Below are 18,885 nucleotides of genomic sequence, written 5' to 3'. Positions count from 1 at the left end.
GGCTCAGCGGCCATGGCTCACGGGCCCAGCCGCTCCGCGGCATGTGGGATCTTCCCAGACCAGGGTACGAACCCGCGTCCCCTGCATCGGCAGGCTGACTCTCAACCACTGCGCCACCAGGGAAGCCCCAGTTTGTAGATTTTTTGATGATGGCCATTCTGACCAGTGTGAGGTGATACCTCATTGTAGTTTTGCATTCCTCTAGTGATTAGTGAGGTTGAGCATCCTTTCATGTGTTTGTTGTCAATCTGTATATCTTCTTTGGAGAAATGTCTGTTTCGGTCTTCTGCCCATTTTTGGATTGGGTTGTTTGTTTTTTGGATATCGAGCTGCATGAGCTGCTTGTACATTTTGGAGATTAATCCTTTGTCAGTTGCTTCATTTGCAAATAGTTTCTCCCATTCTGAGGGTTGTCTATTCGTTTTGTTTATGTTTTCCTTTGCTGTGCAAAAGCTTTTAAGTTTCATTAGGTTCCATTTGTTTATTTTTGTTTTTATTTCCATTTCTCGAGCAGGTGGGTCAAAAAGGATCTTGCTGTGACTTATGTCATAAAGTGTTCTGCCTATGTTTTTCTCTAAGAGTTTTATAGTTTACCAGGGGCATTTATAGTCCAGAACATCTAAAGAATTTTCAGCTTGGGGTAGTAGGGGTACAATCTGAGGCTGGGAATCAGCTTGATCCTAAATGGCTTGTGCTTCCTGGGTTTTAGGCTAACATTTATTGAACACTTACTAATGTTTTAGGCTCTGTGTGAGTAGCTTTATCTTTTGTTACCATTTTACAAATGAGAAGGCTGAACTGCAGAGAGACTACCCATCTGCCCTCTGCCCAGTGGTACAAAAGACACTCAAAAGAACTAGAATGAAATTTTATAATTCTTCAGGAGAACGAGAAAAATAAACATAACGTAGAAGTTTATTGTAAAGACACGTCCAGTTTTTTTTAAAATTCTGAAATTATGCCCTTTTATTTTGGGGGTGTTAAAATGCCTTTTTAAGAAACTGTAGTAATACAAAGTGTCATTTTCAGGTTTTTGTTCTTTCTTGGAAAAATTATAATATAATTATCCATTGTTAGTTTCTAAGATTGCTTTAAATTGCTTGAAGTATGAATATATAAGATGTATTAGTGTGAGAACCATTCTTGCAGGGAGTCGCTGGGTCCCATGCTATTTTCTTCCTAGGAGTAAACTATTTGTATAATTTTCTTCACTTTCTATTCTGATTTTTTATCAGAAAAAATTGCACCTGGACAGGACCACTGAGATTATATAACTTATTTTTCTTCAGCATTTATCAAGATGTTTTGATTGCACAATTTGACCCTGAGAACTTTTAACTCTATGTCAATATAATCAGGATTATACAAACACTGAAACAGTTTTATTAAGGGGGTGTTTTTTAGAAGCAAATGATGTAGGGCTCATGTAATTTCCTCAGTCCGTTTTTTTTTCAGCATAGTTAAACCATTTTTTAATTTTCCAATTCATTTTTATTTCACTGAATAATTTTTAACAAGATCAGTTCTGCTCCACGTGCCCTCTGTAGTGAAGATTTGATTCATCTATCAGTTATTTTTTTATGTGCCTATCTAATTTTGCCCACATAGCTTCTATCATTGTGACCACTCTTTTGTGGTCATTATTTCTACTGTATCCGATTTTCTCACGTCAGATTCGCTAGTCTAAATTTTGTCAAGAATGTTTGATTCTTCCTTCAGTTTTTCAGTCAATGACATTTTACCATGTGCATTTTTAGCCACTGTCAGTTCCATTTTGTGTTGATTGTTTTCTGACAGGTCTAATTTTTTTCCAGGTCAATTTTTGCAGTTCATAGAACCATATCTTCTTCCTACAACTAAAATCAGTCTCTTTCCTGACAGTTTTTAAATTTTTTTTAAAGCAGTTCCAAAACATACTTGAGGGGTCATAACACCAGGGGCAAAATATCCTGTGTCATTTATAGAGACCAGTGACCTAGATGAATCAAGAAACCTACCCAAAGTCATACATAAGGCTCGTGGCAGAGTTCTGTTGGGTCATTTTAGAATATAAAGCATCTCTAGTTCAGTAAAGGGCAGAGTAAGATTGTAAAATTGGGATGATGTTGATGGGGGGCCTTCCTTCTTCTACCCTCCCCCTCCCGACCCCTCTTCTGAGCTTAACAGAATTCCCAGTGGTCCATCTCCCTAAGAAATAGCAGCCGGGGCCCCTGTTCGAAGCGTCTTCACTTCTCCCTGCTTCCTAGCTAGGCCCCCCTTAAGCTGTGTGTGATTTACAAACAAGCAGGACCAAAAAGGAAAAATCCTCCCTTGTGGAGAATTAGGTCAGTGGCAGAGTTGGGGAGGGGAGGGATCCAGACCTTCAGTTCACTCCCCTTGCCTGAAGCTATTGGGGCAGAAGCCGGAGGGGCCATTGGGAGCAGACCTCGGGGGGTGGGGGGCTGGGGGATGTGTGCAAACATGAAAGCTGTCTGTTTTCCAGCCACTTGGGGCTCCCCCTTCTCTCAACGTATTTGTCTGCATTACTCGAAGGGGGATATTAGTGTTGTCTAATAATGGCCCTAGATTTATAAGGGATTTGTGTGATTAATGCCCAAGCAAAGTACAGCAGATAGCTTAGAGCTCAGTCTGTGTGGTGGGTCTACACTTCCCATTCTCTGTCCTCTCTAATTGGTTTTGGGGGAGGCTTTCCTCTCTCCTCTTTGTTGTCCTGATTGTTGAAGGCTCTAGCGTTTAGGCCCCCATGGGAGGGTAGCTGAAACCATTTTCCACTGCTGCGATGCATGAGTGAGTGTCTGAGAAGACAGTGAAATCTCCAGGCTCACACTCTTGTTCTGTGAAAGCTGCAGATATTTGGCCACTTGCTTCTCTGTCCCAGCTGCCGCCACCATACTCTTAGTACTGGATTCTTCTCCCAAACCCCTCTCAGGGCACTGGTCCCCCAGCTGTGGCACGGTGAGAACAACTGTGAACTGGGATGCAGATGACCTGAACTCTGGTTTCAGCTTCAACGTTGTCCAGCTGAGTGGACATGTCAGTTCCCCTGTCTTGGGTCTGTCTCTCTCATCTGAGCATCAGAGGATCCTGTACAACCTTATGCCACTGATCATAATTGTAATTAAATAGCTAAATGTCTGTCTGGTTATTTGTGGCCCATCTCCCCACCTAGACTTTAAGTTCCAAGAGTGCAAGGCCTGTGTCTGTTTTGTTCACTAGCCATCACCCCAGTGCCTAGCACAGTCCCTTGGCCATGGATATATGCAACGAGTACACGTCGATGGAATGAACTGGTAAACCAAAAGAGATGGATCTGCGTGACATACCAGCACTCTTCCACTTCTAAAATTCAATGTGTCTACTCTGTTCTCTCTGGAGCAATCAAATTTTAATGTTTTTGTTGTTTTTAACTGACCACAGACATTACAAGATAAAAATGGCGATTAATATTAATTATAACTCAAAAAGCATATTATCAATATGTAAAAATGTAAGTTTCCTTCTAGGGGCTCCCCCTCTGCTTGCTTGATCTCTGCAGTTCCTGGCAGTGGAATGCCTCCTTGCCTGGGTTTCTGAGCTCCCTCTAGTAGGGTCTGCAGAAGCTTGTTGAGCCTTTTAAAATAGGACTGGTACTAATTAGGCTACATGCATGGTTTTCAGGCTCAAAAAAAAATTATTTTAGGTTCAGAGCAAATACTGTACTAATTTCACATCACAACACACCCTTGCTTTGCAAAGACAAGAAATCAACCTTGTTCATTTCCTGAAAATGAAAGAAAGGGAAGGGTATAAAGGAAAGCAGAAATGCTGACAGGTGCTAGTAGTGAGAAGGCCTCTGTTAGGGCTACTTGCTTTCTTCTGAGGTTCCCCAGGTCATTAGAAACTCCTTTTCTCAGGGCAGGGACCCTTGGGAAGGCACTCTGTTGAAACTCTCCAGCTAACTTGAGCCAATATATGACCCCCTCCTTTTCAAGCCCCTGGCAGAAACTGCAAATCAATCATGACCCTCTTTTCTTTCTAAGCTCATATGCAGCCTCAGACTCTTTCTTAACGCGTTACTCCGGGATGTTACCAATCAAAAAAAATGGAACTAAGCATGGTGCTGGGCAGGTCATGAGGCATTGTATGTACAATTGCCTCTTTTGATCTTCTTGACAACTCAAATTGATGTAATGATTCCCATCTCACAGATGAAGTTTAAATAACTTATCCAAGGTCACGTAATAGATAACAAAGTTGGGATTTAAGCTCAATGCTTATGGTCTTTTTGGTGTGCTGCATGCCTTGCAGGGAGCCCATCCCTCAGGGATGTCAATCTGACCGCTGGCCTGTTTTGGTAAAATGTTCTTACAAGATTTCTCTCCACTTAATTGTTGCTGTTTATCCTCTGGGGACCACTGCAAGGTTTCTCCAGCAAAGGACTTTGAAGCAGTCTCTGTCAACCCCAAATCCCCCATTAATGCGAAGTGTGATACTAGATGGCTGTATATGGCCGCCCTATCATGTTTATACACTCTCTTGGTTATTAGATTTACTATAACTGCATCCCCAGCAGTTATTTTGAGTCTCTAGCACCTAAGTCTGTGTCTGGCGTGTAGTTAAGTGGTCGATAAATGTTAGCTATTTCAAACTGAACCAGATACAGAGTCTCACTATGGGAACTAAAAGGGTGAGGATAAAGGCTTGTGATAAATTGAAAGGCTTCCCAGCTGTTCTGAGAACCTCAAAGCCAGCCTTTCTCAAACTGTGTTCTGTGAGCTGTTACTAGGTGTTTTACGGAGGAAAAAGTGTCCAATGTTCCAAAAACATTGGGAAAACTGCAGACTATATCCCCTCTTGGACTTCACAGTGTACCTTAGTGTAGGTGTGGCTTTCTGAAGTCTTGCCATAGAGATACTTGATTACCTTGCTTTAGCTCACTGTTTTCTAAATGTATTTGACCACACTTTTTTTTTTTTTTTTTTTTTTTTTTTTTGGCAAGCAACTCCTATTCGCATCTTGCTGGGTGTTGTATTTTTATGGAATTCAGTTTTGGGTATGTTGCCCCAATTTATAATTCTTTCTCTGAAATATGGATCTGGAGATCCTGCCCAGCAGAAGATATTGTGGACACTCAACAGTTTCCATCAGTTTTTCACACCAATTTCTTAAAATTTGCCCCATGTCACATAGGGTGATAGATTTGGGTGGTTAGACCAGAGAAGGAAGAAATAATAGGGGAAGGATGGGTGGTGCTGTGGGAAGGAAAAGGGCTTTGGATTCAGAGAAATCTGAGTTCAAATCATCGCTACTACTTATGAGTTAAGTGGACTTGGGGATATTAACTTCTCTGAGCCTTGGTTTCCTCGTCTGTTAAGTGGGTCTACATCAGGATTAAATGAGGTCATATACATCCGACACTGCCACAGGTACCTGACACATAGGAGGCCTTCAGTAAATAGCAGGGATTATAATGAACTGTGATCCCTGTATTTCTCTTCTTGTAAAATTTCTGTTGTAATATCATTGTGAATAGGGGCTCTGCTTAATGTTTTTCATACCAGGATCTAGCATAGGGGCCAGTAAGGAATTGCCACTCGATTAATATTTCTGGAGTGAATACAGGAATAACATAGCACTTTATTGTTTACAAAATGCTTCCACATTTACAGTCTCATTTCAACCTCACTGCAACCTGGTCATGTAATTGGAGTCATTATTCCTGCTAGTTATGGGTGGGAAAGCTGAGGCTTAGAGAGGCTGTGTGAGTTGCCCAAGGTCAGAGAGCTGGTAGTAGGCTGGAAAGTCAGGGCTCAAAACCAGGGCTTCTCTAAGCAAAATGTGGTGTACAGTAGTCCCCTCTTATCTGCAGTTTTGTTTTCCATCGTTTTAATTGCCCACAGTCAACCATGGTCCAAAAAAAAAGGAAAATTCAGGAAATGAACAATTTCATAAGTTTTAAATTGTGTGCATTTCTGAGTAGCATGATGAGATCTTGTGCCATCCTGCTCTGTCCCACTCGGGATCCCCACCCATCAACATCATCTGATCCTGACGTCCAACCATTGACATCACCAATGCTCCAGGATCACCTGAAGTAGATAATCTTTCTTCTGACCTATCATCAGAGGGTCATTAGTAGCTAAATGCTACATCACAATGCCTACATCATTCACCTCACTTCATCTCATCATCTCACATCATCACAAGAAGGGTGAGTACAGTACAGTAAGATTTTGGGAGAAAGAGAAACGTCACATTCAGATTACTTTATCACAGTATAATTGTTCTATTTTATTACTAGTTATTATTGTTAATCTCTTACAGTGTCCATCTGCTGTGAGGACTTTTCTAAAACCCTTGTCTTGTTAGGTGGGGGCCTAATGCAGGTGCCAGCCTCATGGCCTAAGGTGGGGAGTTAGCAGTTAGCTAGAGATGCCTTTTGTTTGCAAGGCTTAAACAGCTGGATAATTTATAAATTAAACTTATCATAGGTATATATGTATAGGAAAAAACATAGTATATATAGTGCTCAGTGCTATTTGCAGTTTCAAGCGTCCCCTGGTGGGTCTTGAATGTAGTCCCCTGGTGGATGAGGGGGAAACTACAGTATACAAACAATGGAATATTATTCAGCCTTTAAAAGGAAAGAAATTCTGACACATGCCACAACATCGATGAAGCTTGAGGACACTGTGCTAAGTGAAATGAACCGGTGACAAAAGGACAAATACTCTATGGTTGCAGTCATGTGAGGTTCCTAGAGTAGTTAAATTGCTAAAGACAGAAAGTGGAAGGGTGGTTGCCAGTGGCTGGGTGTAGGAGATATAGATAGATGTTGTTTAATAGGTACAAGACTTTCAGTTCTGCAAGATGAAAAGAGTTCTGGAAATGGGTGATGGTTGCACAACATTATGAATGTACTTTATGCCACTGAACTGTGCACTTAAAAATGGTTAAGATGGTAACTTTTATGTTATGTGTATTTTACCACAATAAAAATTTTAGGAAAACAAAACAAAAACCCCAGGGCTTCTGATTCTAAGCGTGCGCCCCCTACAGAGGAGCAGACATAAGCCTCCTCTTCCAAGGCTCTTTGTACTGAATTGCAGAATTTGCAGAACTCACCTCCACTGAAAGCCTTGCTTCTTCCAGATCATTCTTCTAATTGGCATAAGCCCTGAGGAGTTAGTCTTTCCAGAGAGCGAGGAATTCTTGGAAAGAGGGCAAAAACTCTGTCTCATGGAAATCGCTCAGGTGAGGAAATGTAATAATTATGATTCACCAGCATTGATTAGCACTCCCTCAGTGCCAGACACCCTCTCAGTGCTTTTGCATACATTAGCTCCTTATAACCCTCACATCAGTCCCCATGAACTCTTTTCATCTTGCAGAACGGAAGATAAGTAGGTTGTCCCCATTTTACAGGTGGGGAAGTTGAGTCTCAGGTTAGTTAACATGCATGAGCTCATATACATAGTGTGTGGAAGAGCCAGGATTTTCACTCAGCTCTTCCTGCCTCTTAACCCCTGTGCTCTCTGCAGGAGACAGGGAGATTGAAAATGTCTGCATCTAGGCTGTTTTCCTAATTTGAGGATTGACTGATTTCTTTCCCCTCCTGTGATGCACTCCTCTCTTATCCTACCAGATGATGGGGCATCCTCTCATGGGGGTCAGTTTCTCCTTTGATTTCCTGGTGTTCTCTGAGATGCAGGTGTGTACTTTTCTCCCTGTGGGTCATGCTCATTTGGGGAGGCCAACGCCCATTTCTTTACCTAAGAAGTTGGCACTTGGAGCCTGTCTCCAGCAGTGTCCATCCGCTATGAGGACTTTTCTAAAACCCGTGTCTTGTTAGGTGGGGCCTACTGCAGGTGCCAGCCTCATGGCCTAAGGTGGGGGAGTAGCAGTTAGCTAGAGATGCCTTTTGTTTGCAAGGCTTAAGCAGCTGGATAGAAGGCTCAACTGGGTACTTTCCGTTTACAAGGGAGGTGTCAACAAGCCAGGAGAAACATTAATAATAACAGTTTCAGTAAGTGTTTATTGAATATTTACCCTGTGCCTGGCGTTGTACCAAGCACTTTGTATGAATCATCTCATTTGGTCCTCATAGCAGTCATTTCAATTAGGTACAGTCAGTTCTGCTATAATGCTTGTTTTGAAAATGCAAATTTGTTCCAATGCTATTGATATATTAGGGAACAATTTGAGCATAATAATTTTGCTTTTGATTCTGCATGATTTTGCCCATGAGGAGCTCTAGGTGAAGGCAGAAAACTGCAGCCAGATGAGCCAAACTGTGTAGGAATGCACAAAACGCACGCACCTGAACACGTGCCAGCAACTTCAGTTACCAGGCATGTATGAGCCACACCCACCAACATCTGGTGTTATAACTTCCTGTCCCATTTCAGATGACCCTTCTTTCATTCCTTCCAAGCAACTTGCAAGTTTCCCACTTCCACAAGCAACTTCAGGTCTTTTTCAAGTGCTATACTTACTGTATTATTTATGCATTCCTTAACCATTAACACGTGTAAAACGGGTTCCTATCGTTCATTACGTGTCACTGATGAAGTTTTGGGGTACTGTGCCCCAATCCTCTTTTCCCTGTAAGCCCTGCGGTTTCTACTACGTGATTTTGCATAGCACGTTGACTTTTAGGGATGCATGGGTGCTTCTAGCTGAATTGACTCCACTGCCATTATTCCCATGTGGCTGAAGAGGAAGGTAAAGTAAGAAACTGAACAAAAATACTTTTAATAACAAATAGCGAAGACAGGATTTAAAGCCCAGATTGCTTTACCCCCTGTCTGTGGGCAGAACCTCTAAAGAATTAAAAAAAAAAAAAAAAAAATCACGAAGAACAAAGCCCACTGTCTGCACTGATCTCTGACTGTATCTGTAACAAGTAGATTCCCCCTTCTCCCAACTGTCAGTCAAGCTCAGGCTCCTCAAGCCACAGCCACTACGAGTGTGTTGTAGCCCCTAAAGTGTTCGGGAGCAGCGGAGACCTGGCCCACAGGAGTGCCATCCTCGTTCCTTCCTGTTTTTCATCCCGCCCCTCTCCCTGCCGCTGCCTTCCCAGGCAGGCTGGCACCTGACACAGCAGCTACCCCTCCGCTCCATCTTGCAATCTGGAGTTATTAGCATCAAAGAACAAAAGCAAACAGCACCAGGGCTCGGGAGGGCTCAGTCTTCTACAAAGGCGGATAAATGGGCTCTGTGTCGGGGATGAAGCTAACACCACCTGGCCTTTTGTGGAAAGACAACTCTTCCTGTGTTTGAAGAGCTCAGATATCGAGAGCCAGAAAAAGCCCCAGAATGCAGGAAACCCAGCCTCTTTGCTGCTGGAAGTTTGCTTTAGCTCTCAACTAAAAAAAAAAATACTGTTTCTGTATATTTGTTCCTGAAGTAGAGGGAAGAATCTTATGCTCATTTTCTTCAGGGACAAGAAAGGATAGACTGTTGGGAGATGCAGTCTTTGCCTTTTTAATTTTTTTTCTCCTGATGTTAAGTCAGGTGTAATCCTGAGTTGAAAACCTGCCCGATGTTTGTGGGCCTGAGATAAGAATATACGTGGAGGCTAGGGGTCAGCTTCCCTCCTCTCCAGTTCCAGCACCACAAATTTCCTTGTGCACATTTTTGTGGATGCCCCAGCTTGTAGAAGTCAACAGCTCCTGCAAATAGCTTCCCCTTGGCCATTTCTTGACACAAGAGTACACACATCAGTGGGTCGGTCTGATTTGGGGAGAAGGGACACAGGGAAGAGGCCCACATGGATTTGGGGCAGTTTAGGCAAGGAGTTCAGAGTACCTGAGTGTCCTCGGGGTTAGTGGCAGGTGTTGCTGGTGCTGGGCGGGAAAATCCAGCTGGCCCTGTGGACTGCTCAGTTCATGTGGTGGGATGTGGCTTCAGAAGGGCCAGAGCAGGCTCCTCTAAAGTGTACAGCCCAGGCAGGAACTCCAGTTGTCCAGATTTATGGTCACACTGCATTTGGCTGCCTCCTTCTGCCTGGGCTATGCCTTTTTCTCACTCCTATGAGATGCCCAATATTCTTATCCCTAATTTATAGCTTGATGGGTCAGATGGTACCTATCCTGGTTTACTCTTTTATTCAGAAATATAGGTTGACCCTTATCTGATGTGCTACTCTGAGTATAAGACGTGTTAGTAATGACAGAGCCTCTTCACTGGGTCTTAATTTCATTATCTGTAAAATGGGAATGAATAGTGCTCCTACCTGTTAGGGTTGTGGTGAGAATTAAATGAGAAGATGTATATTAAGCACTTAGGACAGTGCCCAGCACACAGAGAATCCTCAATACATGTGAGCTTTATTATGATTAGTATTGCTTTGCGCCAGGGACGTAGAGGCATTACCCCATTTTATCCCCAAATTCATCCTCTGGTATGTGATGATGGACACAGTAATTGGCTCTGGAACAGACATGTGACCTAAGCCAAACCAATGAGAGCCTTCCCAGGGAATTTACTGGAATTGCCAGGAAATAGGCTGCTCTCTTTTCCCTAGAGCTGCCAGATTCCATCTTTGTTACCATATGGAGACAACTCACCTGATAATGAGGCCAACGCTGAAGAAAACAGGGTTCATAATAGAGTAAGGGCATTAAGACAGACCCAGAGTCCAATCCCAGCTCTGCCTTTCTGTCCATAGGCACATACCTTAACTTCTCTGAGCCTCAATTTTCTCATGTGTAAATGGAGACACCAGTAACATCTATATCAGTGAGTTGTATCAACTGAGATGATGTAGTCACTGTTCATTGCATATTGCTGAGCACATCTTGTAGGCCAGATCCTCCTTAAACACTGGGGATACAAGCAGTGAGTGAAACAGGCAATACTGCTCTCATGAAGCTTATATTCCAAGGGGGATTTAAACAATAAAAACAGACCCATCCTATAATGTCAGATAGTAATTAGTGCCATAAAGAAAGGAAAGGCCGGGTAAATGGTAGAGGAGGGTCCCTATTTTAGAGAAGGTGGTTAGAGAAAAATCTTTCTAAGAAGGAACATTTGAACGGATACCTGAAGAAAGTGAGGACCAGTCTTACATATGTCTGACAAAGACTGTTCAGGCAGGCAGGGGAATAGCAAATGCACAGGCTCTAGGCAGGACCTGCTCAATTCATGTTAGTTCCTTCTGCTGTTTGACAGGAGGGCTGAGGACTGGCCCATATAAACTGGCACCTTCCCTCTCCTGTCTTCCAAGCTCTGGCACTCACACTGACCTCGGTGGATGGCAGGTGCTTGAGAAATTGTTCGGGGTGGGACCCTGATGAAAAGGAGTTCTGATCCAGGCTGGGGCCACCTCTGTTAGGAGTGCCATGCTCAAACCAGGGATGGGAAAGCCACAAGAGAGGAAGGATTTGAAAGCCACTGGCACCCTTCACCCACTCTCTTTGGCATCACAACCAGGGAAGAAGTAAATTAGGGCAGTCCCACCTCTACTCAGTGCCCCACGGACGCTTACTGTGTATTCAACAATAATTTCAGCCACAAGTGAGTATGCTCAGCGTGGTTATTTTAAAGTTCAAGGGAAACAATTTCCTGCAATTTGGGGAGATGCGGTTCTTCTAACCAGGTGGGGGAAAGAAAGGACCCTCCATCTGCTGCTGTTGCAGAATATGGCTCAACTCGGGGAGCCCTCCCACCTCACCTCTCATTTGGGCTAGATCATTTCAAGAGGCAGAAGTCCAAGATTCCCCCACTTGCTACTTTTATACCTCCAAACACCCACCCCACATCCCTGGAGGAGCTTTGAGGAGCATGGGGCAGGCTGCACAGCCAGGCTCCTGGAGGCGAGGTGCAGCCAAACCTTCTGGGACCCCACCTGGTGAACTCTGCCTTGGGTCTGACCCATTTTCTAGGAGAGAAAATAGAATATAGATTTAAATGCAGTGGCGCTCTGGAAAACTACAGGCCTAGCAGTGTGAGAAAATAAAACAGCAGGAGGGAGCTGAGGAAGTGTTGGCACAGGAGAGGATGCCAACTCCCCTGGATCAATCTCATCTGGTTGGCAACTGCCTTTTCGTTGGCAATTTGCACCCACTTTTTATCTATCAAAAAATTGATACACACACACACACACACACACACACACACACACACATATATCCTCTGATCCGTCCTAGGGCCCAGTGTTGCTGCCTCATACACAGACTCCAGGCTGTGTACCAGCAGCAATGACAGCCTGAAGTGCTCTGGGGATGACCACCTTGGAAGTGGGGAGGCAGCAAGGCATGGAGTTAGAAACCCCCAGCTGCATCCTAAGTCAGACTTCCTTGCTGTGTAACCACAAGAAACGTTGCTTTTCTAAAAAATACCCTTGCCCTCCCATATATGAAGGTAATAAAATTACCAGCTAACATTAACTGAGGGCTTTCTAGATGCCAGGCACTGTTCTGAGCTCCTCCTAACAACCCTAGGAGGTAGGAACTATTAACACACCCATTTTACAGATAAGGAAACTGAAGCACAGAAAACTTAGGTAACTGGCACAAAGTCCATGCAGCCTGAAGAGCCAGAGCCTGAATGCCAGTAATCCAGCTGTGGACCCCCCTTTCTCTGCGTTAATCCCTATGACTTGGCCTGCAGGACATGTGTACCCTTGGAGCCAGGGTGAGGGTGGGGGTCATCTTTACCAAACCACAGGGATTAAGGGTGGGAAAGGAGATTCCCTAGAAGACAACTGGGACTTGATACAAAAAGAAGGGGGAAACGATGCTGGACGCAAAATATACCAGATGGGTACTGTGGAGCTTCTGATCTCCCCCTATTCCACTCTCCCACTGCCACACCCCAGCCTTTGCCATTTCATTCTGTTGGTCAGAATTGAGTGCAGAGATTCAGGTCACTCACTGCCTCTTGGAACAGGTGCCAGGTGGTACTGTGTCTCTTTTCCTCAGGTTGGACATGAATGCTCAGAACTGCCTCTGGCTTGGTGCCACAATCAGGAACTGAGCTTGGACACTGACCCCTCAGCTAAAGAGGGTTTTTCATGGTGGCTTGTTGCCCCTCTTTGGCAAGAGGAGATACTGTATTTTTTATATGCAGGACTACAACTGGGCTGTATTAAGGCTTCAGGAGGGAAAACAAAAGGAATAGGAATGGAATTTGTTTTGCCCCCTACTTCTGCTCACCTAGAATTTTTGAACTCCCCTTTACCCCAATTCTCGCTGAGGAGTGGGAGGGAGGAAAGGGACCCAGAAGGAGGGGAGGGCTGGAGCAACGTCTTCGTTCACAAGCAGAAAAGTTGAACCCAAATCACCAAACAAAATACAACTTAATTCCTGTTGTCAGGCTTCCCTGGTGGTGCAGTGGTTAGGAATCCACCTGCCAATGCAGGGGACACAGGTTGGATCCCTGGTCTGGGAAGATCCCACATGCCGCGGAGCAACTAAGCCCGTGCGCCACAACTACTGAGCCTGTGCTCTAGAGCCTGTGAGCCACAACTACTGAGCCCGCGAGCCTAGAGCCCGTGCTCCGCAACAAGAGAAGCCAACGCAATGAGAAGCCTGCGCACCGCAACGAAGAGAGGCCCCTGCTTGCCGCGACTAGAGAAAGCCCACGCACAGCAATGAAGACCCAACGCAGCCAAAAATAAATAAATAAATTAAAAAAAAATTTCCTGTGGTCTCTTGGTGTTTTCAGGGAGCCATCTGGTCAACATATTTGGGTAATTCTGTCCGAGGTAATTCAAAATGGTAACAATCAGCGCAGCTAACGTTTATGCAGTGTTTGCCTTGTATTGAGTTAAGTGATTTACAAGTATTTAATCTCATTTAATTATCATAACACTATCACTAGGGAAGCTGTGTTATCTTCCCATCTTATAGCTGAAGGAAACAATCAAATTCACTGATTAACTCAAGGTCATCAAGCAGGTCAGGATTTGAACCTGGACTATCTGTCTCCATAATTTAGGATTGTAAATACAGTGCCCAACTTAGTGTCAGAAGAACTTTGGGGTTCCAAGGTGTCCTATCTCCCTTGGGTCTTGGTGCCCACGAAGAGTGCGTTTCTATGAACAACAGTGTTGACACTTTCACCACTGAACTCCACCATGTGTAAATAGTTGGATACCCTGCTTAATGAAGGGGTATTTTTACGACCACTATTCTAGGCAGTCCATCAGTCACGGTTAATGGCTCTGCTTTATTTACGCAGCGTGTTTTGCCTTTCCACCTCTTCTGTTTTGCCTCTTTTCTTCCTCCATGCTGCTACTCCACCCCTAAATCTAACAACTCACCAGAAAACCTGGAAGTGGGTGTGGCTGAGGAATGATTCAGAGCTCTCTGTAAGTCTCATTGAGCAAATACAGCTTCCAGGGAATGCAGGGTGTGGGCTGGAGAAATGCCCGGCTGTTGCTGCAGGTTAAGTCAGCGCCTGGATTCTGTTGGGGCAAGAGCCCTAAGGAACTCGCTGGAACTCTGCAAATCTGATTGCTGTAGATTAGAAGCACATAGGGTAACTGGGAGGCTCTCACCACTTCCTCATGGCTTCAGGTGCTCACTTGAGCTTGCAAACTGAATTCCAGTCCCATATGCCCTGGAGGGACCTGGGTTTCAGTTGAATGAACATTGAATTGGGTGGGATTCAAGAGATCCAGGGTCTTTTCTAGGATCCCTTCCCTGAACTAGCTGTGTGACCTTGGACAAGTCTCTCAACCTTTCTTCATCCTTCATCTTAGCAAAAAAGGATTGAACTAGATAATGTCTACGGATGTCCCAGACCCACCATTCAGTGATTCTAAGGGAGTCACCCAGGATGGCCTGGATGGCCAGTGGTTTCGTGAAGTAACCCCATTCCTTTTCCTAAGCTGTAGTATATCCTACCAGGTCAGGTCTAGGGATTTTAACAATGCTTTGGGCTGCTCTTGGTTGGGCTTCCCCAGCATAATTCTATTTTACATTTGAGGGGAGGAGGGGGAGATTGTATTCATGGAGATGATGGGAGTGGACCGTCCTTCACTTTTTGAAAGTTCATTGGTTTAATTCAAATGTCAACCTTCCCAAGGCTGGATGTTTATTTGTAGTTGTCAGAAGAGATTTCAAATGGCACTTTCTGTCATTAATGATGGTGTGAAATGCAAGGAGAAAAATTAGGAGAGGCAGAATTTCAATTTGTGTGGCAAGTGATCTACTCACACACAATCTCATGCACACACACTGCTGTCTGTGATGAAGAATGGTCACTGGGAATACTGGGGAGGGGGGGAATTATAAATGCTTTGTGATCTTGTGTCCTCCAGTCTTATGAAGTGAATAACGCTGCAACTTGCTCTTAATTCTTATGCCTTTTCCTTTGTTCCTCAAGGGAATGGTTTATTATTATCTTTTCTCTCTGTGGGGAAACCTTGCTTGACTTCATGTCCAGTGTTCTGTAACTGGAGGGGAGGAGGATTTGCTTGGGTGTTGGATTGCAGAAATCAACCAGAATATTTTAACCAATATTCTTGCAGGATTCCAGTCTGCTTAGCTCTTTGGAGCCCTATCTGATTCCAGGATGATGTCTTTCCGGACAGATGTGAAGCTCACCTCTCTTGCTACATGCACAGTGAAAAGGGAGCTTGGCCCCTCGGCTTGCATGGGTGGTTTTTGGGTGACGGTAGAACTGAGTGCTCAGAGTCTGAGCATATTTGGAGTCTTGCATGAACTTGGTAGCCATGCAAGGACACAGTGTATTGTGTGTGTGTGTGCTGCTAACACTTTTCTTCCCTTTTCTCCCTCTTTCTCTCCTCTCCCTTTCCCTCCCTTTGAAAATGCTGCCACAGATGTCAGTCAAGGTCCAGGTGAGTCTTCCACAGCTGCTGTGGAAATTTCCCCTCTGCCAGATTGTGCATGGTTTGCCTCTGAGGAAGACCTTTTCCTAGGGACTGTAAACAGAACAAAAATCTAAGTACATTGCATTTTCATTGATTTAGGTTTATAAGAAATGCCTTGAATTGAAGGATTTGTATTGGCTTTGAAGAACCATATTAAAATCGAAGGAATGTGGTTCCCATGCTTATACAATTACTTTCTTCTGCTTAATATTTCTGCGTGAATTAAAGAAGTGGAAATTGTGCAGTTTTTGAAACTATTTTTAAAAGATTTTCTTAGGATATGTATTCTCCAATTTAATAAGCATTTTCCCCTTTTGTCTTCATAAATCTGCTTATCTTCTAAAGCTTCATGTGGTTGAAAGTTGAAGATATGATATACTTAGCATGGAAAATATGATGTGGGTAAAAGAAGGTTTCTTTCTTTATATTCTAAGAAATGACTTTACTTTTCCACAGTGGAATTAGCCATATTTTTTTCCCAATGCTTATGATAACTAATACATGTTCACTGTTAGAAAGAAAGAAAGAAAGAAAAGAAAAACAAAGAGGAATGGTTTTTGTCAATCGACAAATAGATACTCATCCAGAGTCCTAACTGTAAGCAATGTGTGTGTATAGACACATATATGTGTACACACATACACATAGATGCATATGAGAGGAACAACCATTTATAGATAAGAAGTGTCAGGTGATATAGAATGGTTGGAAACCATTCTAAACTGTCTAGAACTTTGGGTTAAGAGTAACCCTACCAAATAAGAAGGGGGTATCATCTTTCTAAGGTATTTTCACATATATTTTCTTATTTAGTCTTTTTAACATGTAATTCTTACAGCATCAATACAGGATAGGTATTGTTATGTACATTTTGTTTATTTATTTAAACTTTTTATTTTATATTGGAGCATAGCCAATCGACAATGTTGTGATAGTCTCAGGTGCACAGCAAAGGGACTCAGCCATAAATATACATGTATCCATTCTCCCCCAAACTCCCCTCCCATCCAGGCTGCCACACAGCATTGAGCAGAGTTCCCTGTGCTATACAGTAGGTCCTTGTTGGTTATCCATTTTAAACATAGCAGTGTGTACATGTCGATGTTATATACATTTTAATGTGAAGGAAATTTAGGGCCTGACCGATTAAGCAGTTTGTGCAAGGTCATAGGGCTTGTCAGCTCATTGGAATTTGAACTTGGGGCTTTCAGACTCCACAGCCCGTGCATACTGCATTGGAACATGCTGGGTCCCATCCCAGAATTTCTTCACTTGAAGATCTCGTATTTCCTAATGGGGCTATTGCTTATTTTTGCGCAGAGGTAATGTGACTTTTTCTTTATTAGTAGCACCCCTTCCAAATGAATTTATCCTTTATCGCTTTTGAATATGTAAAAGAATCAGCCAGACTTAAGTAGGGTTTCTGATCATTGATCTATATGGAATATTACACAACACAAAAGGCTAATAGTGTTATCCCTACCAAATACACAGGGTTTCCCTGCCTCTGTTTCTTCTGCCTACCCCACACCTTTGAACATAACTGGTGTTTGAACCAAAGCACAGGGCAGCATTTTCTAGGAAGATATCATTAAATTTATTCTATTTAATAATATTTTAGTTCAGTCACTCACTCAGCAAATATTTATTTATCGCGAACCTACAATGTACCAGGCACTGTTCTAGGTACTAGGGATAAAACAGTGAACAAAACAGAAGACCATCCCTGTCCTCATGGATCTTTTATTATGGACAGGGGAAGACAAGGAACTAAAAAAATATAGGTATCTTTATATATATCTATATATAGATAAATATACACACATATATACAAACATATATACATCTTATATATGTATGTATATGATAACATGTTTGTTGTATCAAGTGGTGGGTAATAAGTGCTGTGGAGAAAAATGAAGCAGGTAAAGATGAAGTCGCTAATTTAAAGAGGCTGGTCCAGGAAGGTCTCTCTGCTAAGCTGCTGTTTTCTAGGATACTTCAAGTGAGGGAGTAAGCCCAACATCAAAAATTTTGTTTGTAAAAGTGCCACTTGGCTTAACCTCTTCTCTTCCTGGTTCACGGCAGAGATGACCCAGGGTCTCCACTTAGACTTGTGCGTATTGTGTCCTGCATAGCGGCTGCCAGCTCAGGGAATGCATGGAGGCCAAAATCCAATCTGTGCTTTGCCACGCCTGCACCCAGGGGCAGGCCTCTAACCTGGGGGCACCTTTTCCTAATTCTCACAAAGGTGCCCTACTGGTCCTGGTGGGGTGAAACGCTAAGGACCCATAGGCTCCCCTCCATCTCTTCAAAGGGATGGAGGTCAGTGGGGTGACCCTACCTTAGAAATAGCAACTATCCCTAGCACAACACTGCACTATCTCAGTCTCATGGCCATTATCTCATTTTGTTCTCTTAATAATCCTCTGAGGTACATTGCCTGAGCCCCATTTTTCTGTTGAGGAACTTGAGGTCAGGAGGTTAAGTGCTGTGCTGAGGTCACCCAGCAGCTGAGAAGCAGGACCAAGTGGGGATTGCTGCCTGATTCTGAACCTTGCAGTCTCCATTCTGCCCTTGAGGTGTCAAGAGCTGATTGCCAATCTTGTCACCCCGTTGACCCTTGCTTTTTTTGTGGGTTCTGAGCCTGAAGCAAATCACAGGTCCGGAAACTTCGCTTGTGGCCCCGGCCGTAGCAGGAGGCAGCCTGAGCTGCCCGGCCCTGGCTGAGGCCAGCGGGCGACCTCCCGTTCCCCGAGCCCCTGGCCAGGCAATCTGGAGCCAGCAGTGCTGTGGCTCCGAAACAGGAGACCTTTAGTGGTTCTCTGATGTTTTTTTTCCTTCTGCTCAGGAAGACAAATTGGGGATTTTATGAGCTAATGTAACTATTTACCCAGGGGCCGCTGGAATACTATAAAGTGACGATTGATTACTTGATTAATTTTGCATGTTGAGGAGATTGCTGAGAAGTAACCCTACTATAAAATGCAGTTGGAGATGGCGCCTGGCAGGCAACACCTTTCCCAAGGTCCAGGAGATGAGCTGGGGACTCAGAAAGAGTG

General features: G+C 43.7%; 1 protein-coding gene across 1 annotated transcript in view; it reads left to right on the top strand.

Moving 5' to 3' along the window:
* Positions 1-18,885, top strand: part of NRXN3 (neurexin 3) — a 782,346-nt gene that overhangs the window by 22,787 nt on the left and 740,674 nt on the right. Inside the window, exon 2 of the mRNA XM_007448147.1 lies at positions 15,773-15,790. Coding sequence (XP_007448209.1) covers positions 15,773-15,790 — 18 coding nt within the window. The remainder of the gene's footprint in view (positions 1-15,772; positions 15,791-18,885) is intronic.

Source organism: Lipotes vexillifer, unplaced genomic scaffold (assembly GCF_000442215.2).
Source record: "Lipotes vexillifer unplaced genomic scaffold, Lipotes_vexillifer_v1.1 scaffold542, whole genome shotgun sequence".
Lineage (NCBI taxonomy): Eukaryota > Metazoa > Chordata > Mammalia > Artiodactyla > Lipotidae > Lipotes > Lipotes vexillifer.
This window is presented reverse-complemented; position numbering and strand designations above follow the sequence as displayed.